At 48.0% G+C, this 25,873-nt stretch overlaps 1 protein-coding gene across 1 annotated transcript in view; it reads left to right on the forward strand.

Moving 5' to 3' along the window:
• The window catches only part of LOC119394579 (collagen alpha-1(II) chain), a gene marked incomplete in the record, with an annotated part of 1,710,759 nt that overhangs the window by 1,425,024 nt on the left and 259,862 nt on the right, over positions 1-25,873 (forward strand). The window contains 1 exon segment of the mRNA XM_049415838.1: positions 23,369-23,476. Coding sequence (XP_049271795.1) covers positions 23,369-23,476 — 108 coding nt within the window.

Raw genomic sequence — 25,873 nt, forward strand, 5'->3', positions numbered from 1 at the left:
TAAGGGCCCCTTGCTATAGTGGAAGAGCTTCCTGCACGTGCTCAGACATCGTGCACTATACGTGCATGACTAAAAAGCGCAAGGCACATTCGCTTAGCGCAGAGGCGCAGATTTATTTACATGCGCGAATATAAACGTGAAACTGGTAGCATGCATACAAGCGGCAACACAGCGGTAAATGACACCAGAATCTACCAGCCACAGAAACGCAGACCCCATAACGTACAACACATGCCAGGTAACCTGCGATATCGAAATAAATCTTCCCCTCACAACATCACGGTAACATCCCAAGCTCGTGCTCAGAACGCGCGATTAATTACGCGATAAATTACGTAAACGCAACACATCACGCTTGACACTTATAGAGTGATCGCGGCAAAATTTCAATCTGTCCAAGTGATCGAAACGCGAACCATAAAACTTCTTTTTTTCAGCGTGACAAAATTATTTTTATTGTTTGTGCGCCTGAAAGGGCCCCATTGCACAACAAATAATAAGTTTGTGTTAATGGTGTGCTGTTTATAATATGAGCAACATTCAAGCTAAATACTCAAGTACATATCTCGCATAGCACGGAGCAGTCGGTCGGGGTCCATTTGCTGCGTCTGATGTTTCTGATCTAAAGGCACTGCCGCTTCTTTTCCTTCGGAAGCCTAAAAAGGCGGAAACCCTGCGCGCTGCTGTTTGAACAGCCAACCGCGCAACAGCAACCCATCGCACGCAACAAATTCACGCTTGAATGCGAGGAGCAGTCGCCATGAATACGCGCGGCTTCACACAAGAGCTTCGTAACCTACGCGCGCTCCTCAGCGATCGTGTAAGGGCTCGTTCACACAGCCGTCAAACGCTCCGTCACGTCACCGTCACGGCACAGATTTCCGTCAGGGGAGAGGATTTCCGAGACGTTTTCTCCTGAAAAAACGGTTGACGCCGACGTAGAGCAGTGGTCTATGTTTCCGTCGCCGGCACGGGGACGGAGCCCCGCCCCTAGAAAACGGACCAATGAGCGGTTTACGTTTGGAGTTCCGAGTTCTGAGAAGAGCCACGCGTCTAGCATACGGCCCCCGGGTCCGTGGCCTTGTAACACTGAACGTGAGCCTGACTGAATGGGCCATAAAACGGGGGGACAAGTGGTTGTTTTTGTGTGTATGTGTGTTTGCGTTGCGAGGAGGAGAGCCCAGCGGAGTCGGGAGAGCGCCAGCGAACCATTTGAGCTGCGTGGACAATTCCTATTTTGGTGCATCAGTCAGTCAACACTGCACAAAAACGTGCTGCTGTCGACGCTGCAACCACCGTCGTCTGTTCATACACTGCTACCTCGCGTCTGCTGTACGTTTTTTTTTTTTTTTTTGACGTGACGCTGACGTGACGGAAACTTTGACGGCTGTGTGAACGAGCACTAAGTGCGGCGCGCCGGCGTCTCTCCGTCGCGGCAGCGCCACGCTGCGCTGTCGCCACTGCCGCCCGCCGCCGCCGGCGAGGAGAGAGGGTTTACGTCACGAGAAGAGGGAGGCGCTGGGGCGGAGCTCGGAGAGCGGCGAGATGAAACAATCGCCAAACTCTCCCGAAGGGTATATATGGCTCTGGAGAGGCGCATTTAAAAGTCGTCGGCGAGCTCGCTCGCTTCTTATACTTGCGCAGGGAGAACCTTGCCCTTCCGCTGTCTGCTCGCGCGGTTTTCTTGTGCTGAGGGGAAGAGGGATGTTTCACGCTTTCACCGTGATGTCCGCGCTCATGTTACGGAGCGCCGCTAAACGACGCCGCTAAACGAACAAGCAGAAGATGAGCGCGAACTATCAAGTGTCACAGCTCGACACTTGAAGCACGCTAGTTTCCTTCGCTGCTTCGGCCGCCTTTGCAACAGGAGCGTTGTTCAAACTGAGAGTATCCATTGGCGAGCCTCACTTCATATAGCATTAGTTTCTTGCTATCGCATTCATTGCTTCGGCCTTGCGGCGAAACTGTGACTTTTATTGCGATAGCAATTATATGGACAGTCTCGGCTGATTTTTGCCGTCGCCGCCGTCATGCTGCGTATATGTATAAGTATGTATATATACATCAATATCCCAAAGAAAAATAAATAAGAAAAATGCTTCCGAGGCGCGGAATCGAACCAGCGACCTCTGAGTCCGCAGCGCGGTGCGCTAAGCACTACTCCACAAAGCGTACATCCCTCAGGCTGCTACCGGCGAGCGTTATATACACATCCTTTACCGTTTGCAGTCCTCCGAGATGGAGGCGCTTATAAGCGTTGCTTCATTACCAGCGAGATGGCGCTAGGAGCGCGTCGGGCGCACTTAAAGGCTTCGGCCAGCTCTCTCGCTTAGAACCTTGCCCTTCCGCTGTCTGCTCGCGCGGGCGCTCGAACAAGCTACCGCAGCTACCGCGTACGTGTAGCTAAAATCGTTACAGATGTCGTGCACGTAACGTACGTGTACTTTTCACGTTTGCGTATGAGAAGTCCCTACGTACGTGAAATTAAAACTGTCAAGTAGCTGCCGGGTAGTGATGGACGCACGGTAGTTGCAGCGCGTCCATCACGGGCCGCTCTTCTTGCTATCGCATTCATTGCTTCGCCCTTGCGGCGAAACTGTGACTTTTTTGAGTAGCACTTGACTTTTACAATCTGCTGCACGTTGTAGATACCACTTCTGCAAAATGACTGTAATGATGTGTTTTCTTTTGTTTCTTTATGTTTTGCTTCTTTTTGCTTCTTTTGATTCTTTTTACGCACATGCGCCTTTGAGCTGCCCTGGGTTATATATTTCGTGTACTTCCTTCAATAAACTGAGTTGTGAGTTCGCGCCCGTTTGTCTTCTCGCCTTTCGTTTCCGTCTATTGTGTGCGCGCCGCAATGTTTCCAATAATGTCCTCAAACCAACTCGCCCAGCTCTCCATATTATTACAGCTGGTTATATAATAGATATGCGAATCTTGAACATATGAGTGTGCGTATTCCACTTCCATAGTTCTCTAGAGTCATTCCGTAACGTTTCGCTCAATGTGAAAAATTACTCCACAGTCACCATCCCGCGCATGCTTCGCATAATATCGATTCCGACGGTAGGTGGGATCTGCCAAATTTTTAATCTTGGAATCATAAAATGCAATATAAATTTGAAGCTGCGCAGTTCCACCATATGTAATGGCTTCCTTTCCGCTACAGCTGAACTGACTTTATTATTGTGTGTCAGCAAAGCACTCTGGTGAACAACACAAGCATGTCAACTTTCCTGCCCTTCAGCCTGTTCTTTCGGCTCCACTATGTACCACGTGCGCGGGGAACCAAGTTTATTCTGCAATGAGTTCGTGCTGTTCATTTTATACTATTCATAGTATCATCGAACGTTTTTCTATCGATAGCGCTATCGATAGTATTTTTTACAATTGATAGTTCGATAGTGACTCAGCTATCGATAGTATCGATAGTACCACCGATAATTCTGCATCACTAATTTATATACACCATCTGCCGGTGGCTGTACTCAGAGATCTATGTTACAGCGTGTTTTCGTCATCACTAGCGAGATGGCGCGAAGGGCTCGAAGAGCGCGCTTGGAAGGTCGTCGCCGTTGCGACGAGCACCCGCGTCTACAGGGCGTAGTCGCTTGTGTGTGCGCTTATCTCGTGATCGCGGTGGTTTGTACGTCTCGCGTTGAGAGCACGAAGGTCACTTGGCTCGCTGCAGCGGCTGCTTTTGCGAAAGGAGCGCGGTGCTCAAGTAGAAATAAATTACAAATGTGACAGTTCGCTCTCATCATGTGTATCTTTGTTCCGTTCGTCCTTTCTGCTTGAGCAGCGCGTTGAAAGTTTCGAGCTGCTTGCTGTTCTTCGCGTGACATTACAATTTGTTGCTGTAGCATTCATTCCTTCGCCCTTGGGGCCAACGAATGCGCAACAAATGCTCAACTACGTCTGTGAAGACACGTTTCACTTTCGTGTTATACCGATTCCTAGGCCAGAGAGATCAGCCATGTTTTTCTTATTCTACAGCAGGCACCCGTCGCACTCAATCGACACAATTCTTCCCTACAAGCCGGATCGATCTGAGTGTGCGCCTACTTTTGCCACAGCCAGACTTGCTGAGAAGTGTCGCGAGCTTGCCAAGACCTTCACTACGCATGACCAAGAGCGGCAGAAGAGCATTCGACGGGACACAACCACGTATGCACCCACGTTCCTCCCTGGAGCGTTCGTATAGCTATCCGTCCCTACCACTGGAACTGGCCTCTCTTCCAAACAAGTGCCCAAAGACAAAGGCCCCTACCGTGTCGTCGAACGCACATCCTCGGTCATTTCCAAAAATTTCACCATCTCCCACTAAAGGTAAGCATGTGGGGATGCGAAGGAGCTCATGGGTCAACTTAAAGTTCCGTTCATCACGGGCACCTTGTCCGATGGTAACGCGTCCTTGCATGTGGAGCACACCATGAATGCACTGTAGTTGCTGTTGCTGTTACTCCTCCCGAACTTTCCTTGGAGGACGCCACGCGGGTTCATCGCGCGTCTGCAGAATCTCGTTCCCCGACGCCATCACGTGATCTGAGACAGTGTAAGGGGGAGAGGCCACAGCGTCTTACCCAGCCCCTTACACAGGCCCGAACGCGCTAGCGCGTGCCAGCCCACGTGGTTTTGTCCGCGTTACGCCAAGCTAGGACGGCATACGGCAGCCCGTGCCCCTAAAGAGCTCTGCACGTATCATCATCAAGGCGGTCGAAGAACAAGACGAAGAAGACTTCTTGGCGCGAGCGCGCGCTCAATATGTTACCGATGGCTATGGTAGGTTTTAGAAAGCGGACGGTCGCCAATGAAACTACGGACAAAGACCACCGCAAAAGCTGCTTCGCTTCCTAACAACCTAATTAGAGCGCAACCACACACACACACACAGACATCAAACACGTTTTACATCTCCGGTCAACGTGGAGCGCCTCAAGCCCTAGCATGACCCGCTCTAGTGACAAGCTGTTAGGTCGCCAGGCGGCTTCCTTTTCTTTCCCGGGGTAACTGTAGCGAAGCGTTCGAACTCTGTAATGGGTCATCCTCTCGAGGGCCTTTTAGTGGGTTGTCCTCTTCTCTGACAGCACGCCCCTCGTGCTGAGAGTCCGCGCTCCGTCTTGACTATCGCTGTTGTGCATCACCGCCTATAGTGCCCTCAATATACGCGTTTACAACATGAAAAATTCGGCAGATCCCACGTACCGTGGGAATCGGTGTTATGCGAAGAAGCATGCCCGGGATAGTGACTGTGGCGTAATTGTTCACATTGAGCGAAACGTTACAGAATGACGCTAGAGAAATGTGGAAGTGCTATACGCACACTCTCATGTTGAAGAGTTGCATATGTATTATATAACCAGTTAGTTGCAGTTTTTTGCAACAGCAACATGGGTGTTAACAACACCAGACTCGGTAAGCTGATATGTAGTGCTTCTATTCTTCAATACTGGACCTCGCGAATCCGAACAAGACAAAGAAGGAACAAAGATGCGCAGGACAGGCGTTAGTCGTAACTAAGCTTCATTCAGGAAAGTTTCCCTAGATATATACGCAGCCGAGTGGCACGCGCAGGTGTACTGCAAGTACGTTACAGTCACAGTTGCAGTTGTTATGCGTATACTTGCCCGTTATGACGGAGAACGCACGCACGCACGGAGAACGAACACACGCACGCACGAACCCGTGTGCATGTGTGGAATGGGTTCTTGACAGTTCTTGAACAAGGACATCATCACCGTGATCAGTGAGCCCCAGCAGCTGGACCGGACTTGTTATTCGGATACGTTCGTGATCGCGGTTATGAGGGGTCAAAATGCAGTGAAGTGCGAGGTATAGTACAGCTGGTGGAAATCCTGGATGCCTCTTACAATGAAATGATCTATAGTGCCTCCTGTCCTGGACGTGGCAGCGAGGTATTTTGATGCCCGGTCCACATCCAAGCAGTCTTTCACGCAGTATAAGGACCAGGTGTTGTTGGGTCTTGATAAATCAATGTTGAAGTCATCGATAATGATGAGAGGCCTGGTTCTCTCGGCAGATTTATTATAGGAAGCATTGATCCCGGTTTTTGCATAATCCGCCTGGTCCGCGTTGCCGACCACGTGGACGAGTGGATGGCAGTTGAGCGTCTTCCATGGCTGTTCTGTATTAAGCTTCCTACCTTTCCTTGCATCCGCCGCGGTGGTGTAGCGATTACGGTGCCCGGCTGCTGACCCGAAGGTCGCGGGTTCGATCCCGACCGCGGCGGTGGAATTTCGATGGAGGCAAAATGATACATGCCCGTGTACTGTACGATCTCGGTACGTTAACAAATACCAGATTGTCAAAATTTCCGGAGCCCTTTGCTACGGCGTCTCTCATAATCATATCGTAATTTGGGATATAAAACCCCAACAATTATTACTATTATAACTTTCCTTGAGTGTCAATGTGTGTGTGTTCGCGGTTACTGTGTTGGCTGAGACTCAGTATTACCTGTGGCGCATACCCGCAAAACATGAACTCTGGTATGCGGGTATGTGCCACATGTGACTCAAAGAAATGGTTTTGTGACGTACGCGACAGGTATTGTGCGTTATTCATGTCATGGCCAGTGGATCGTGTTCGTCATACACTGATCGCCTGCTATACCAATTTTGGTATATTACAAGTTACAGAGGCGACCTGGAGAGCACCCAGGCGTAGGCGGCTATATAGATAGATAGATAGATAGATAGATAGATAGATACGTAGATAGAAACTGCCAAAGTTCCTGAGGTTCGCTAAGAAATGCTTCGCGTTTCATAACGTGAGAATCCTGTCGAGTACGTCGTCAAACCCTTTCCTCCAGACACGTGTGGCACATACCCCTTTACCACGGATCGCGGTGTACAGGTATGCGCCAGAGGTGGTGATTGGCAGTTTATATCTACCCAAGAATGGCGAAAACGGACATTGGTAAGTTAAGTGCGAGAGTGTTAAGGAATACCGACATCGGCAGCGGTGACGCGACTAAAGGAAATAATAATTGGGATCCCAGCAGGAATCGAACCCAAGCATTCTGCGTGGCAATCAGCTATTCTACCACAGAGCCACGCCAGGTCTATGAACTGATTTCGAAAAATAGCCTATGCAGGCCTAATCCGGTGCAACGTCAATATTGGCTCTGGTGCTGGCGATCTAACTTCACAAGAAAGCAAAAAAACACTACATATGTGCTCCTACGACACAGGCGTCATATCAGATTAACGTCAGTGGTTCCAGTGTTGGCTCCGCTTTTATAGCAGTCAAATAAACGTTACATATTGATTCCTATGATTCAGTAAGCTATATGGAAGGATTGCTCTACCCCGGAGGAATACATTCACGAAAGTTACGTATGATATTCACATGATTCCACCATTAAGTGCACTTAGTTTCGATAATACTGACGTATCTCTCTAACAAGAGGGCTGACGTTTCGTCTCACCACAAGTTACCTTTCAAACGCCAGTGTTGTCGGCGTGCCTGGTAAGCCACTATTGTGCATACAGCTACTACACTTACAAAAACGCGTCGATCTACCTCGTAACCATTTCCTCGAAGCCATCAAATACAGCATAGAAGTACTCTCTGACTGCTTATCATGAAACCGATTCCCACAACGCGTGGGATCTGCCGAATGTTTTTAGGAGTAATGTTCCTTAGGCCCGCACTCCGCCGTCGCCGTTGAAGCTTCTTTCTTTTAAGGATCGCTTTGGACTGTAGTTGCCGGTGATTTAAGAGGAAATGATTAGCCCATAAGCGGTTTGGTTCTAGCCCAGCAGAATTTCATATATTAATCGTATACAAGGGCTTTAGCTGTGCTTCTTGTATAACGCGTTACAGCGATACGAAGTACGTTAGGCATGTGCTTCGCAAACGCTGAATTATAGTAGCAATTACCAGGTGGTAATCGTAATACCCTCCCTAACCTCGATGACGTATCGCAACATGGCACCCCCTATACAGGCCCATAGCCAGGAGGGGGCCCGCGGGGCTCGCCCCCCCCCCCCCCGAAATCTTTATGATACATGGTGTTTTAACGAAAATAAGTAATGAAAATAGGCGTTTTTCTGAAATAGTCAAGGCTTTCAGCAAGTGCCCCCCTCCCCCCCCCCACGAAAAAAAAAATCACAGCATATCCACGGAGTGAATGATGATGAGTGGGCGAAGCTGCGGAGGTTCATCGGTAAACCGTGAATCTTCCGTGAATTCTGCCCAGTACATCATCACCGACGTGAGATCGGGCGCGTTTATACTAAAGGTTCGATGAGTTATGACGACTTGCAGCGCCCTTTAATTTTACATGTACGCTGTGAATTTTCATTGTTTAGAAAACCATTGCTTAGAAAACATCTGGCGTCTTTCGTTAAGCAGCTGGCGTCTTTTCGTCTTGCTTTAGAAACACCTGGCGTTCTTTCGTTTTGCTTTTACAAAACATCTGGCGTCTTTTGTTGGTTTATTTCATCAATCAACGGCGTTTTGAACAAAATTTTTATTGTTTAATCACGCACAGCAGAAATCTCACCAGGCACTACCTTGGAGGTAAAGAATGGCTGCTAATGGTAATGAAAGACAGAAGAAGTCGGCTTTTAGCTAACGCTGCGAATTTTTTATTGTTCAACAACGCACAGGAAAAATCTCCCACCGGCACCACCTTGCAGGTCTAAGCGTAAGACTGGTTACATACTACGCTACGAGGGACGAACGGGTGCCGCTATAAGGAGCTTCGCCCCTAAAAATGCTTCGCATTTAAAAGGCAGGCTTTTCTCGGTCTCTCTCGTGGAGTTCGATTTGCCAGTGGCCGTTGATAATTGATTTTAAGGCGCGAAGCACGGCGTACCAGGAAAGGACACGGGACGGAGCGCCAGTAGCCGGTCTGGAGGTCCATCTACGAAAATACTACGCGTTGTGGAGTCCGTCCAGGGCGCCGTCTATCCGTGGGAGAGGGTACTAGTACTTCTCCGTTACTTTCTTCAGGGTATGATAATCTATACAGAAATGTACGGTCCCATCCTGCTTCTTCACTAACACCACGACAGACGCCCACGTATCTTGGATGGCTAGACGATGTCGCGTAGACTTGTTTCTTAACTGCCTAGCGTTCTCGCATCGGCACTCGGCATGGGCTCTGACTGAGCGGACGGGCGTATTCTTTAATTATATAGCGGTGTTTAGCAACCGGCCTTTGTGGAATTCGCGATGACGACGTGAAGCAGTCCTTGTGTTCTTGGAGCAGGACCTTGATCTGCTCTCGGCTATGCGAGGAAAGACTTGGATTGACGTGAAAAGGCGGTTGAGGGCCTGGTGTAGTCGGAGTAGGTTCGGTAAAATTTGTGATACTGAAAGCATTGCTTGCTTCCACAAGTAGTTCAATATTGATGATGCGGTGCCTTTTGTGACGTGCATGTACTCGTTGCTGAAATTTGTGTAGTGGCCCTCGATAACGCCTTCTGAATCTGTTGGCTCTTCGGTGCCGATGGAAGCGATGACGCTGAAAAGAGGCGGAATAGTGACCTCCTCGTCAAGCACATTCAAGATGTCGTTCAATGACGTCGTGTGGCGCGCTTCTTCTGATGTTAGTGGTATAGACTCAGATTTCAGGTCAATGACGGCAGCGTCGTGACTTAAGAAGTGCATCTTGGGAGCAATATTGTAGAGTTACACATTTAGACAAGACAAGACAACTTTATTTCAGCATCAACAGGGAAGAATACTACTCTGGTGAGGCTACAGGGTGCTAGCCAAAAGCCTCTAACGGCTTGACAAAGGCCAGCACCCCGTTTACAAAACTACAAAGCAAACACAGCAGTGGACAGTCAATACGTGTACTTAAGGAAAAGCCTATAAATATAGTGACGGCTTATAGGTTCATTTGTCAGTTTACATTTAAATTTAGATGACGGGACTAAAAAAGTCACAGTTTCGCCGCAATTGCGAAGCAATGAATGCGATAGCAAGAAAAGCGGCCCGTGATGGACGCGCTGCGACTACCGTGCGTCCATCACTACCCGGCAGCTACTAGACAGTTTTAATTTCACGTACGTAGGGACTTCTCATACGCAAACGTGAAAAGTACACGTACGTTACGTGCACGACATCTGAAACGCTTTTAGCTACACGCACGCGACGCGCGGTGAGAGCTACCACATAACTCGATCTGCTGAGAATCATGAACACTGCGGTAGTTTGTTCGAGCACCCGCGCGAGCAGACAGCGGAAGGGCAAGGTTCTCGCTGCGCAAATATAAGAAGCGAGAGAGCTGGCCGACGCCTTTAAGTGCGCCCGCGCGCTCCTAGCGCCATCTCGCTGGTAACGAAGAAACGCTTATAAGCGCCTCCGTCTCGGAGGACTGCAAACGGTAAAGGGTGTGTATATAACGCTCGCCGTTAGCTGTCAGAGGGATGCACGCTTTGTGGAGTAGTGCTCAGCGCACCGCGCTGCGAATTCAGAGGTCGCTGGTTCGATTCCGCGCTTCGGAAGCGTTTTTCTGATTTATTTTTCTTTGGGATATTGATGTATATATACATACTTATACATATACGCAGCATGACGGCGGCGACGGCGACGGCAAAAATCAGCCGAGACTGTCCATATAATTGCTATCGCAATAAAATGGTGGGGGCGGAAATTGCACTTACAGAATATAACTTCAGTAATTATGCTAGGCTACCTAATTGCTTAGTTTATCGTATTAACGGAGGAGTTAAGAGCCTGTGGCAGCAAGTACCCCAGCATTTGGCGGCCATAGTTTGAACGAGTGTAGGGAACGTTCCATGTGTGACTGCTTCGTGTGGCGTATGTTTTTGCAAGTGGAGTTAAGGTGGCGAGTTTTTCTAGAAAAGAGTCGTTACTTCTGCAGTTTGCATCATACCGTTTCAATAGAAGTGTGTTGAACATGTCCGACAATGACGTTATTCCAAGATCTTCGAATATAGGCTTTGTATGGGCATCATATGGTTCATTGGAGATGATTCTTACGGCTTCTCTCTGCAGCCGATGGATTTTGGACAAGTTTGTGTCAGTCGTTGTGCCCCATACGAGATAGCCATATGTTAATGTAGATGAGAAAAAGGAATTGTGTAAAAGCAATTTGATGTGCTTTGGTAGGAAGTAACGAAAGCGTGTTAAAATATCCACTATTCGCGAAAGCTTGGAGTAGACGGGATTAATATGTGCGTTCCATTGCATATTTTCTTCAAAAAGAACACCCAAGGTTTTTATTACTGGTACCAGTTCTATTACTGAAAGACCAAGGTGCAGGATAGTATTTGAATTAATTGGCTTATTTCTAGGGCGAAAAAGAACTGCTTTTGCCCTTGAAACGTTTATAGTTAGGGAATTAATTTCACTCCAATTATTCGATATATTGAGCACCTCATTCGCTTTTTTTGCAAGAAGAGGCAGACTGTGATGTGTCAAAAATAAACTTGTGTCGTCTGCATAAATTACAAACGATGAATTTGTGTCTATATTAACAAGGGCATTTGTATACAAATTGAAAAGCAATGGGCCAAGAATGCTTCCCTGAGGAACGCCATGTAGCAATGGTTTGAAACATGAATGAGAGTTGTTAATGTGCGCGCTTTGGTGGCGGTACTGTAGGTACGACTTGACGAGAGAGAGGAAGCAACCTCTGAAACCGTAACATTCTAGTTTCTTTAAAAGTGTCGCGTGATTTATTCGATGGAATGTCTTTGAATAATCAATGAAAATTCCAAGTGCATAAAGTTAGTGTTCAAAGGCATCAAGGATTATTTCTTTTTGCGTTAGTAAGGCGCTCTCTGTCGAACGTTTTTTTGTAAACCCAAATTGATAGGGTGTCATGATGTGGTGTTTGTTTAGGAATGAGGTCATTCGTATGTGTATTAGTTTTTCGACAACTTTGGGAAATATGGGTAGTATTGAAATAGGTCTGTAGTTAGACATGTTAGATTAATCACCACCTTTATAAATGGTAACTTTGGCGACTTGAAGCCGGCGAGGAAACTGGCCGCATGAACAGATTTGATTAATGATGTGCTCCAATACATGATCTATGGTAGCGGCAGCATATTTAAGTGGCCGAATTTGCAAGCCATCTACATCACAACAGGTAGTGCTGTTTAGAGATATGATTGTAGACACGACCTCATCTGCAGTTACTGGGAATAGGAATGCTGTTTCCTCTATTCGTGGGCACATAAAGTTCAGACAGTTCGGGTCACGATGGCTACTTCCTACTGATGTGAAAAAATCATTAAAAGCTATGGCTACATCATCTCCTGTGTGAGTTGTACCATTCACACTAATTTCACTGGGGTTGTTATTTGCGCCGGGGTGTCTATTTAGAAGTGTATTTAATTTTTTCCAAATGATTTCTGGTGTTAGTTTCACATCTCGCGAGAACAGGTTTTCAAAGTACTCTTTCTTGGTTTTTCTAAAGAGACTATTTGTTTTGTTCCTGTGTTTTGTGAATGTATCTAGATCATCCTTGTTCCTTGATTTCAAAAAAATTTGATAGAGAACGGTTTTTAGCTTTATAGCTTTCAGACACTCCGCTGTAATCCATGGTTTACGTGCTCTACGTGGTTGATTTTTGGTTTTGTAGGGAAAACAGTCGTTATACAGAGTTATAAATTTATCTATGAAGATGTTGTAGGCTTCCTCTGGATCTCTCGTTGAAAGAATGCTCTCCCAGGATACCTTAGAGAGTAGATTATAAAAAATCTCCAATGTGCCTTCATTTATCTGTCGAAATGTGCGTACATTTGCTCTGGCGTGTTTTAATTGGAACATTTTATTGCTAAGCACTAAATATATGGGCAGATGGTCGCTGATGTGCGTTTCAAGAACGCCTGAATTGATAGGTACGTTGGCTGAGTTTGTGATAAAGACGTCTATAAGTGTTGATGTGCCTTGTTGTACTCGAGCAGGTTGTTCTATGAGATTAGTAAACGCGTTAGTTTCGAAAGTACAGCGTAGTTCTTCACTTAGCGAGGACGAGTGTAACAGATCAATGGTTAAGTCTCCACCAAGAATTAATTTGTAATTATTTTCATTAACCCACCCTAAGAACCTATCAAAGAACAAAAAAGGCTTTGAGGCTACCTTTGGGGGGACGATATGCAACAGAAAAAATGGTCATATTACATCGCAAAGTTAGTATTTCATAGTCATCTGTTATCACAGAGAAAATTTCAATTATGTCACATTCAAATGAGTCTTTCCCAAGCAACATCACACCACCTCCCGTCTTCCCGTTTCGATTTATGTTATAGGTTCGATAACCGTACATGCGGAGTGCTTCAGAGTTTTCCCGATACCAAGTTTCAGTGACCATAATCACATCAAATTTAAAAGTGAAACCGTCAAGCAGCGTTTTTATTTCATCTTCTTTATTTCTGGCGGATTGGGCGTTTATATGTAAGCAAGAAACGTTGTACTTTTTTATAACAAGCGGCAAAGACGATGCTTGTCGTTCCATCCGCAACCTGGCTATTGCAACAAACTGTTGCAGAATAAGTCCGGTTATTTATGGTGACTCTTGCGCTGTAGAGTTCAGCCGGCGTTATTAGATGGCCTTCAGCTGTCTGGATATCGGGGCCTTCCCAAGCAGTCTTAACTGTCTTCAGCTTTGTGGCGAGCGGCCCATTTTCGACGGAATAGTCGGCTCCAGTGTCGGCAAGGGCGGTGACGTTGTGGCCGTCGAATAGTACGTCGAGGTCGGTACTCCGTCGTCTGGCGTTGCGGTTATGTCGCGGCGCCGGGTCACGGCTAGTTCGGCTTGTGCCGCTGCTTCTACGTCGCCTCGTTAGGTCTTCTTCTGACCACGGGGTTTCTTCGTCAGGGCTACCTTTAGTTTGCGGCGGTTTGCGGGGTTTGGTTTATTTATTTAATAAAATATAAGACATTGGCGCAAAATGGGACAAGGACGAAACAGGAAGAAGAGACGTATACAAGCGCACTTCTATATTTTAACTATGCACCAACTAGCCCAGCAACAAATTTTATTTTAAATGCGAAGCATTTCTTAGCGAACTTCTGCGACTTTGAGCGTATCTATCTATCTATCTACTCGTATCTAGCCGCCTACGACTTTGTGCTCTCCTGGTCGCTTGGTTCATCCAATGTGCACCAAAATTGGTATGGCGTAACATGACTGTATGCCGAACATAAATGACAAATCATAACATGAAAATCATGACACGCATGTCATGTACAGCATGACTTCCGTGCCACGCTCATTGAGCGCTGGCGGCGGTTTCAGTAGATTTATATACACGAAAATTGGTATCTTGTGACGTGACTGTGTAACGAACATAAATAAAACGAGTTAACATGAAAATCATGACTCGCATGTCATGTACAGCATGACTTACGTGCCACGCTCATGGGGCGCTGGCGGCCGTTTCGCTAGCTTGATCTACCCCGAAATTGGTATTGCGCGACGTGACTATGTGACGAACATAATAACACGAGTTAACATGAAAATAATGACACACATGTCCTATACAGCATGACTTACGTGCCACGATCATGGCGCGCTGGCGGCCGTTTCGCTAGCTTGAGCTACCCGGGAATCGGTTTTGCGCGACGTGACTGTGTGACGAACATAAAAACACGAGTTAACATGAAAATCATGACACGCATGTCATGTACAGCATGACTTACGTGCCACGCTCATGGGGTGCTGGCGGCCGTTTCGCTAGCTTGATATACACCAAAATTGGTATCTTGCGACGTGACCGTGTCAGGAACATAAATAACACGAGTTAACATGAAAGTCATGGCACGTATGTGATGTACAGCATGACTTGCGTGTCACGCTCATGGGGCGCTGGCGGCCGTTTCTGTAGCTTGATCGACGCCGAAGTTGGTATTGCGCGACGTTACTGTGTGACGAACATAAATAATAGGAGTTAACATGAAAACCATTACACGCATTTTCCTCAATAACATACAAGACGATGTATGCAGCTCTTTGCTGGCTGCTTCGAAATACATCGATTCCCACAATGCGTGGGATGTGCCGGCTTTTATTTATTTATTTATTTATTTATTTATTTATTTATTTATTTGTTTATTTATTTATTTACAAATACCTCACAGGCTCCAAGTAGGAGCATTACGTGAGGGAGACTATACAACAGTTATTTGTCAAAAACACAAAACAAACGAAAAGAATTCAAAAGCCAGACAGACAGACAGACAGGCAGACAGACAATGACCTTTATTAAAAGCCAGGTATAAAACAATCGCTAAAATGTGATATAACATACAGTGTAATAAATGACACTAATCTGTGTTATACATGACGGGGCATCATCGGTATTTCGTGGTACAGCAACCGCGCGTCTCTTAGTTACTGCCCTTAGTTTTCCGGACATGGGCTGGCGGAAAAGCCCCGGTTAGGACAGTTGTACTGCGGTCGTCGCTGAGGCGATCGGTAGCGTGCGGGTGATGGCGAACGCGATGGACGTCGAGTTGCCCATTCAGTGCCAGCCAGGTAGTTCGCGATGTCGCGTGGCCGCTCACCACGCTGTGGACACGGTGCTTTGAAGGCGAAGCCGCGTTGTTCCATCTAGCGGTACTGGCAGCGGTGCTAGGTATGGCCGGCTTCCCGAAATTGTAGCAGAGCGGGCGGTTGCCAAGGGTGAGCCAAACATAGGTTTTCCTTGACGCATAGCGCTGGCCAACAGGCAGACGGTATGGCGTCGTTCGTTGGCAGCGACTGTGTATATACTGGCGCGGTGCAGCATCTTGGGGTGGGCGATGAGAGGAAGCGGTACGGCGCACTGCGGCAGCGTCGCTAATCGCTTGTGGCTCAGGCTGCGCTGGTTCAGTTTCTTCTCGGAGTTCCTGGATTTCCTGATGTACGACATCGTCAACGGGGTTCACTTGAGGCTGCGAGGATGGCAATAGTGTACGCAGCTCCTCCTGTACGATGGCTCGCATAGTCTCGCCCAGGTCGCTGGATTGAAGCGCCTGAACCTCCCCGTAGGTCTTCGTGGACATGTGGTGGTTGTACTCCCTGGTCCGCATTTTGAAATGTCTTTTCTATCGACGTGGCCTTCGAGACGAATTCCATGACCATCTTAGGTGGGTTGCGTGCAAGTAGAACTTAAAGTTGGGCTAGTTGGAATGCATTCATGATCGATGCAGCGCTAGAGAAGACTCAGACTAAAGGAACACAGAGTGCACAGGACGGCCGCTGTCTAGCATCCGAAATATTTATTTCCAAAAAAAAAACAAAACGGGAATTACAAAACAGAGTATAGCAGACATGCGCATAAGTAAAACAGTAAAGCTAATCATTGAACAGCACGTTCACATTCTTAAGAATAAGTTCGAACAAGTCAAATAATGCATGAGCCAAGCAGATACGCAAACTCCTTGTCTGTCAAGAAAATCGACGGATGGCTCACGCATGCGCCTCCCACTCTTTTAATGTGAAAGGCCTCGATAAATTGACGGGTTACTTTGCTACTGTGCCTAGACAGGACTTCCGCATCTACGAAGACCGGAGAACAGCCACAAGTATTACACTGCGATGCTAGATGCGGAAGCCCTGTCTAGGCACAGTAGCAAAGTAACCCGTCAATTTATCGAGGCCTTTCACATTAAAAGAATGGCAGGCGCATGCTTGAGCCATCCGTCGATTTTCTTGACAGACAAGGAGTTGGCGTATCTGCTTGGCTCATGCATTATCAAGTGACTTTTTCGATGAGCTGTCAGCGCAAAAAGACCAGGACGCAGACCAAGGATGTGACAACACGTCACATCCTTGGTCTGCGTCCTCGTCTTTTTTGCGCTGTAAGCAGATCGAAAATTAACTATAACCGACTAGCCCAGATTTCCCTTCTTGATCAAGTGACTTGTTTGAACTTGTTCTTAAGAATGTGCACGTGCTCTTGTTCAATGATTAGCTTTGCTGTTTTACTTGTGCGCATGTCTGCTATGCCCTGTTTTGCATTTCTCGTTTTGTTTCTTTCGAAATAAATCTTTCAGTTGCGAGACAGCGCCCGTCCTGTGCACTCTGTGTTGCTTTAGTCTGAGTCTTCGTCTTTAGCGCTGCATCAGTCATGATTGCGTGCAAGGCCGGCAAACAGTTCCTGATTAACTCGCTGCATCAGGAAGCCAAGCTTCTTCTCATCGGACATAGCGGGGTCAGCAAGGCAAAACAGGCGGATCATTTCTTCAGTGTACATACCGATGTTCTCATTGGCGAGCTGTACACAGGTGTCTAGTAGGGTTTCGGTAGTTTCGTTACGGATGACGCTCTTGAAGATGTCCAGCAATGCGGCGCGAAATAGGTCCCAGGTCGTGAGCTTGGCCTTTCGGTTCTCTAACCATATCCTAGCCGCATCTTCCAAGGCGAAATAAACGTGATGTAGCTTGCTCTCATGGGGCCAATCTGTTAAAAGGGCGACCCGGTCGTACCTCTCAAGCCAGCTTTCAAGGTCTTCGAATGCTGACCCGCTGAAGGTCGGTGGCTCCCTGGGGTGATGTAGCGGGATCGATGTAGGGGCCAGTGGGACAAACAGTACGCAGCAGCAATGCTACACTGCCGGTGCTTTAACTCACGACTTCTGTAACGAAACGTCACTAACAAGCAACATTCATTCACATAGTAATAAAGTGCGTGCTCAAAGTATGACTGCACGCTGCGTTTCACAGAAACAAAACTTCTTGCACAATAAAAGGGTCAGCTCACCATAGATACCATCAAAATTTCCATATAATACGCGCACAGAGAATTTTTTAGGCGAATCATTGGAGGCTGGTACTTTACGATTATGAAGTTTCAGTTTTGAAAAGATCAACGTAAAATGATCTTATAACACGACTGAAGCTTGGGCTAATTGGTTGTACTTCATGATGCCCCGGCAGTGCAACCAACCAGTCAGAGAAAAGAATGATAATGATATCTGGGGTTTAACGTCCCAAAACCACGATATGATTATGAGAGACGCCGTAGTGGAGGACTCCGGAAATTTCGACCACCTGGGGTTCTTTAACGTGCACCTAAATCTAAGTACACGGGCCTCAAACATTTTCGCCTCCATCGAAAATGCAGCCACCGCGGCCGGGATTCGATCCCGCGACCTTCGGGTCAGCAGTCGAGCGCCATAACCACTAGACCACCGTGGCGGGGTTCAGAGAAAACAAGGAAAGCGGAAACGCAGCGCTGCAGCACGACAATACCTAATGCAAAAGTGTTTTATGCCGGGGTCCACCAGGACTTCACTGACGCATTTCCGTCACGGCTATGACGCTGTAAGATGTACAATAACAGGTGATAAAAAAAAACTAGCAGGAATATAATGAAACAGCTCCACTAACGTGAAACCTGTGGCAATGCGAAGCATGCAGTGTGCGCCGCTGCAGTGAACGCATGTCTTGTGCGTTCACCGCAAAAGTTGCGTTTAAGTTAGAGCGCACAAAGGTCACTTCACTGGCTGCAGTGGCCGCGTTTGCGAAGGAGCGCGCGGCTCAAACACAAAAAGTTTGCGGTCGTCCTGAGTCTTGTGCTTTCGTTTCGTGCGACCTTCTTTGTGTTTGACGGTGCTATACCTGACAAACACCAATACACATTGTACAAGCTTTTCTATATCAATGCACAATAACCGCTCAACTAACTCCGTGAAGGCACGTTTCCTGTCATGTTATACCGATGCCCATGACGGAGAGATCCGCCACGTTTTTTTTTATTTCAGAAACAACAATTATATTAAAAAAATTCCTAAAGCAAAACGCTCTAATAAAAAAACCCCTAGATCCCATACGGGGTATGCCCATTTGGCTTCGCGTGTTAGCAGATGTGGGTGTGCACCCAAATTCAATGAGGTAATCATATTTGTGAGGCGTAAGAACAACCGCTGTGTCAGAGAGCTGAACCAGGCGTACTACACCACGAAACAATCTCGTTCATGTGTCAGTGAACCATCAGTGACGTTGCATGATTGCGAGTATGAATTTTTATACCAGCAGTTGTGACTTTGGTCTAGAACAATGTTCTTTTTGTTTGCTTGAGTTTTTGGGGGCATGCAAATATTATTGCTTTCCTTCAGTTTCCGCATGCGGGCAACTCGGGGTGTCTTCCTCTTGTGATCGTTGTTCGTGAAATAAAAAGATATTGCTCTGAGACAGGGCTGTGTTTGCTTGTTCCTTCTTTTCTCTGTCTGGGTGTGGGTGCTCTGCAAGTCCATCGTGAAATAAAAAGATCTAACTTCATATAAGTTAAAGTCATTGCTGGAAGTGGTTGCCTGGTACGCTTGTAATTACCCTTTTTTTCAAAAAAAAGTTCGAAACCCTTACCTTATCAGAAAAATTGGGGCAAGCGAAGCGCGGGATGCCTGACATGCTACAGTTCTTTGTCAGATCGCGCAGTTCTCGCGCCTAACATTTTCGTTCCTCCATGCTGGGAATTGGACCTTCGTCCACGTGCCTAGCAGCGCTTCACTTCAGTCGCTACAGGCATTGCCGCCGGTCATGCATCCATAATTATTATTTGCTGAGGTTTCACGTCCCGAAACCACGATATGATTATGAGGGGCGCCGTAGTGGAGGGCTCTGGAAATTTTGACCACCTGTGGCTCTTTAACATGAGCCTAAATCTAGTTACACAAGCCTCTAACATTTCCGCCTCCTTCGAAAATACGGCCGCCGCGGCCGGGATTTGATCCCGCAACCGCCGGGTCAGCAGTCGAGCGCCATAAGCACTAGACCAGCGTGGCGGGTGCATCCATATCCAGGCAACAATGAAATTTTCCAAAGTGAAATAAGAAGTAACGCCTATAAGAGATCAGATTGACAAATCAGAAACGGTTGATTACCGATAAGCCCACTATACAGAGAGCATCAATAATTGGACAACGGGGCATACCAACACGCATGTTATGCCCTCCACCGCTTTTCTTTGCGCTCGCGAATCGTTTCTCACTCTTGTCTTGTCTCCGTTCGCTGCTTCACACGTTAAGATGAACCTACCAGGGTGCATTACGTGTAACGAATGACAGCAGATGGGCACGGCGCTTTTACAGAAACGCCAGCCTGACTTAAACAATTATAATTACCGTGCCAGGGCACGCACTGCGACGACTGTTTGGCTAAAAGTGCTTGGTTTTTGATTAACGTATGTTTAAAAAACATGATTTTTCTGAACTTACCTCATTCACATAAGCATGGCTGGTGTGGATAAGTTCATCATTTTTTTTTAACACGAAAGTGTTCTATGCTGGGGTCCACCAAAACGTCAGTGACGTATTTCCGGCGCGGAAATGACGTCGAAAAAATTTACGTGATCAGATGGCAAAGAACAAAAGTTGCGTCAGCGGTGCGCAACAACAGATGTCGGGCACGCTACCCACTGCCCCACGGTCACAGACTCTAGACGCTTTACAAACGCGCCTTTTATATCTACCACTCTCCCGGTCGGCGGCGTGGTGTTGCCCTCTGCGAGCGGTAAAGTAATTCGTCATTACTATCGCCTCCGCGATTAGCACTTGCAACGCGTTACACGTCCGTCCCATTCGGCGCGTTTTCATTAGAAGTTCAATTTTTTCAATGATTTAACACACCGCGAGGTGGCGATCTTAGCCCAAGCGTCGTAAAAGCGTCGGCCTCGCTCATAGCATCACGCTAATCCAATCCAAAAAATTGGCCGCGTATCTGCGTGCTTCGCTGCAAATGTCGTCGAAAGACAATCGTCTTTGGCCGGCCGTACTGCATGAGTCCTCGTCTCATCCGCGGCCACCCATGATGCTGTTGTCAAACAATTTCCGTCCTCGCATGATAAATGCAGTGGGGGTTTGCTTGAACAGATTTCATTTTACCGCATTATCACTGCTGGCATGCCATGTGTTCGTACTTCGACGACATGTCAACAATGTTTGGGTCCCGCGCGGTACTGTATAGCATGATAGCTTGCAAAGAAGAACTATTTGTGAGACCCGGCAGGCTTGCTTGGCCTCCCGGGATTTGGCGGTTCTCGCCGCATGCGCTTCTAGCGTTTCCTCTGTCTCAGGGCGTGCTCGCTTGGCTTCACGGTCTTTTGCACGCCTTTGGGAGCCATCTTCTGGAGTGTCTGCTTCCCGGCGTTTCCGCTGTGCCAGGCGTTCCTTGGTTACCCGTTCGGCACGAGCTTCGGGCGTCTCTTCTGCCGCCCGGTACGCTCGCTTAGCCTCTCGGTCGCTGACGATTCGCGCGTCGCGGAACTGGTCTGTAGCCTGTTGCTTCCGGGGGCGCCTCGACTCACGATCTTTCCCTAGCCGCTGGGCTCGTTCCTCGAACGTTTCCTGGGCACGCTTCAGACGAAGGGCGTCGGCACGACGGCGCTTCTCCGCTGCGATTTGGTCGTCGGTCTTTTCCGTGCGTTGTCTGGGCATGTCTAGCAGATTGGGTTGTAGTTCACCAAGCGGCCATTTACCTTTTGCCTTGCCTCAGCGAGCGCCTCCTCTACGTTGAATCGGCCGCATCGCATTGATAAAACGGAGGAGGCGCTGTGCGAGATATAGACGCCATCTGTCGCGCTATCGGAAACATGGTCATCTTAACACAGCGCACACACAAGAACACAGAAGAATAAGGAAACGACGACACGAGCGCTGTGTCGTCGTTTCCTTATTCTTCTGTGTTCTTGTGTGTGCGCTGTGTTAAGATGAAGATTTACCAACTTGCCCAAATATCCACTTACGGGCAACAACGGCTTCGGAACTCCCGGCATATGCTGCCAGGTGGCAGTACCATAGCATCGTAGTAAAATCGCTGGGAAGAGGCTTTTATAGTGCAGTGCGTCTCGCTCCTTTGAGCACTAGGATCTTTAGAATTACGTATCTATAGATATTGTAGTAATGGAAGACACTGCATAATACCTAGGTAATGATGTTGCGCCTAAGATATGCGTAATATTTGTTTTTTTAATCAACCACGCTGAAAGTATGATCGCATACACCAGTTCAAGTTAGGTGGTCTTTAGGCATGGGCTTAAAATTTGGCCGGGTGGCTGAATCGCGTGACCTGCCGACAAACAGAAAGACAGACAGACAGACAGAAAGAAAGAAAGACCGACCAAAATTTCTCCGTTTAGGCATCCCATGAAAGACTATTGTCTTTAAAATAGCTCTGCGACGCGCGTCTGCCTAACCTGGCTGTAACACCGCGTTCCCCGCTCACGGCCGGGCTACCGGAGCGGCACAACGCGCTTTGCGTTTCTCTCTAGTCCGGTCGTGGTGTTCAATCACATTTTAGATGCGAAGCATCTTATGGCGGAGCTCAAACCGGTGGTGGTGGTGGTGGTGTGCGGCGTGACCACCCTTACTGCGTATGCGCAAACCCTCTCCACACACCTCCTCCCCCCTCGCCCCTCCCCCTGTCCACTTACCATATCCGCTCCCGTTTCCGCTTTCCCCCTCTCCACTACCCCTCTCCCCTCACCCTCTGAAACGCGGGCTCGACATGCCGAAACGCTGCTTCGCATCGCCTCATGATCCCCTTTAGAGGGAGATGGTGTGCCCCTCTCCTGCGCAACGCCGCGGTGAGCGCCAGCGCATGTGCGTCCCCTCCCCCTCTCTCTCCTCTCCTACGCGCCCCCCTCGCGTGCCTGGCGACCGCTTTCCTCGCTCGCCCTGTGAGAATTAATGGCAAGGCTAGAAGAAAGACACGACGCGCGTAGCGTTTCTCATTGCGTTCCACGACGCGAGGCTGGTAGCATCGAACGAACGCAAAGGAACGCGATCGTACAAGTACTCCGGCTTCGCATCGGCTCATGGTCGCCTTTGCGGGAGATGATGTAAGTTTTTAACATTCCGCGGGATGGCGACCAAGTTCTGCGTCCAATATGCGACGCTCTTCTGGCTATCACACCTCGTTCTCTGATTACGCTTTCACCGTTAACTACTACAGCTGCCGCAAGGGTTTGCTGAATCATTTAACTTGGACGCTAGTCGTGATGGAGATGTACCACTAATCATCAAAGTGGATGCATCCACGTTAAACGGTGCTATAGCTACCAGACATGAATATACATTGTACAAACTCTCTTATATGAGTGCACAGTAAGCATTCAGTTACTTCCGTAAGGCCACGCATTTCTTTCTTCTTATTCCGATTCCTATGATGGAGGGATGAACCATCGTTTTGAATACAACTTCAGTTGCGAGGGCAGCGCTGTGTGTCTTTCCTCTCTTTCACACTCGTTCTTTGTGTGATGTTCTCTTGATCAATTTAACAGGTGCCTATTCGCCATTTTTTTCTTGAAAAGACGGTTGCTAGAATTACAATAAGAACACCCGGAGACAATACTTCAGGTCGGTCACTTCGTTACTGCTCTCCATGACAAAAGAAATAGATGACTGAACCGTATTTCCTCTCGAACTTGCAGGGTGAAAAGGGCCAGGAGGGAAAGAGGGGCAGCGATGGTCAAATGGGTCCGCTGGGCCCCCCTGGACATCCAGGCCCACCGGGGAGTACAGGAGAGCTGGGTTCTCCGGTAAGTACCACGATCCAAATAAAATTTGCATGCAGACTTGCATGCTTTCCAATGCAGTTAAAATAATTTACGTAGCGGCTCCTAGCGATCGGTGTTCTTTCATGACACTTTACGTGCTATAATCACTTTCTGACACCAATGTGTCTTCTTTCAGTGGTCACTGAAGAACTCTGATGAGCTCACAGCAACAATAGCTATCCTTAAGAGTTACTGAATTAAATTTTGGCTGCAGAAATTTTCAGCCAAGTTGAGAGATTGCGTGCTTAAATTGACAGGCACTACGTACACTTCAGGCGGAAGCTTGAGAAAAAAAATGAGTTTATTACGTATTTCACAATCTCCTGCGTCTATCGGCCATGGCGTGAACCAGAGGCGGTGACGTTTGGTGACGTTTCATGCACCAGAAACGGGCATGCCAACTATGGCAGCCGTCGCCCGCGTCTATCAAGCCGCCCACTTCCTGCTACGGTTCCCAGAACCACTACAAACGGCACCGGCAGCGAACGATGCTACCAGCTGGGTTAAACCTACTAAATGGTGGTGCACGCCTGAGTGCGTTTGTGGAAGGGAGTTGATGACATGTGAAGGAGAGGTGGAGAAAGGTTAGAGGAGAACACGTGCACGCTGCCTGTGCAGCGGTGAATGTGACGCCACTGCTCGCGCTGGCGTATGTTGCTGATACTTAAAGGGAAGCTGAACCACTTAAAAATGACTTTGGCATGTGTAATCATACTTTGATCCCTGCTGAATTTGAAAAAGCAATGTAAGAGCTCACAGAACCGAACGCAAATAGCATTTCTTGGCAATAAACAGCGGCTGCAGCCGCAGGGTTTCTTGAGCTGTTGAGTGAAGACGGTGACATCATCTTCGATGTGCCACGTCATCGGCGCCATCAGTTCTGCTAGAGCATGGCCTTAGCGATCAGTTCCACCAACGCGCGCAGCCGGAGGTAGTCGCGGAGGCCACGGTTGCAGATATGACAGTGCTGCGCGGTTCCGCCAAAACAACCGACTATGACGTAGTTCCGGTTAGTTCGTTTCCACGCCCACACTTTCCGCGCGTTCGCGTGGGCGGAGCAAGACAAACTTTTCTTTCGCGTATTTGAAAGCTCTTACTGCCATAACAACGTAAAAAAAAATTCCGCCATCGTCCTCAATCATGTTGCTCCTTGTTAATAACAAAGTTTACCGAATTCTAAAACCACTTCAGCTTCCCTTTAAGGTGAGGCATTTTTATGCTTCTTATTGTTAAGGGGAGTATTTATTCGGTTAGCACTAGTCAACCTCACACTTCACACGTTGCAGAGTAATGCAGGCCAAAGGGCAGCTCCAGACTGAGACCCACAACAACAACGTCGTCATTTTGAGCCATTCGGTGTCACTTGGGCGCCCGTGCCAAAGTGACCTTTCCATACCCGTGACATTTCCCCGGCGGGCAAAGTACCGTCCCGGTGCTTGTTATGGTTAGAAGGGCGTGCCACCGCTGTCTGTACGGCTTCAGACGAAAAACATGCACGATGTCAATTCTGTATGTAGCAGTCGATGGGTTTGGGGTCGGGGAAAGCGCATATATGACAGCTGATACCTGGCGCAGGTCTCGGTAGGACGCAACGTATCGCGATAAAAGCTTCTCGCAGAGGCCAACACGACGGGATGATAGCTAAAGTAGAACGAGAGAGCCCGGAGGAAAATCGTCATCTCTATGTCGACTATCATAGAGGGTCTTTTGTGCAGTCTGGGACGACAAGAAGCTAGCGCGGGCTGTACTATACGTGTGAAGAGAGCACGGGTGATGACAACTTGAGCGTGTGAAGTGGTGGATGGTGGATCAGGCGGAAGCAGGTTCTCGAAAGGTAATAAGGGATCACGATCAAAGAGAAACTCGGTGAGTAACCGGTAGTTTCATGACGTGACGAGTTGTAGGTGAAGGTGACGAACGGGAGGGCAATGCCCCAATTGGTAGGGCCGTCAGAAGCGTACATGGAAGCATGTCCGCCAGTGTGCGTTGAGGTAAGTCTGTTGGTATGAGGGTGGTAAGAAGTCGTAAAGTTGTGTCGAGTAGCACAAGATCGAAGTAAGTGGTCAACCACACGAGACAGGAAGCAGCCACCCCAGTCTGTAAGTGAGAAGGAGCGCCATGCTGGAGAATGATGTTGTAGGGAAGCAAATCTGCCATGTCCATCGCGCAGCTGGTCGGTAGTGCTCGAGTGATTGCATACCGAGTAGCATAATCCGTAGCAACTGCAATCCATATATTTCCTGTTGTCGAAGTTGGAGAGGGACCTAGCAAGTCCAACCCCACTCGATAAAACGGCTCGGCTTCAACAGGCTGAATGCCACCGGCAGAGAGAGTAGTACGCTTCTTTCGACTGTCGCACAGGTCACAAGCTGCAGCGTA

The sequence above is a fragment of the Rhipicephalus sanguineus genome, chromosome 5 (genome assembly GCF_013339695.2).
Source record: "Rhipicephalus sanguineus isolate Rsan-2018 chromosome 5, BIME_Rsan_1.4, whole genome shotgun sequence".
Classification (NCBI taxonomy): domain Eukaryota; kingdom Metazoa; phylum Arthropoda; class Arachnida; order Ixodida; family Ixodidae; genus Rhipicephalus; species Rhipicephalus sanguineus.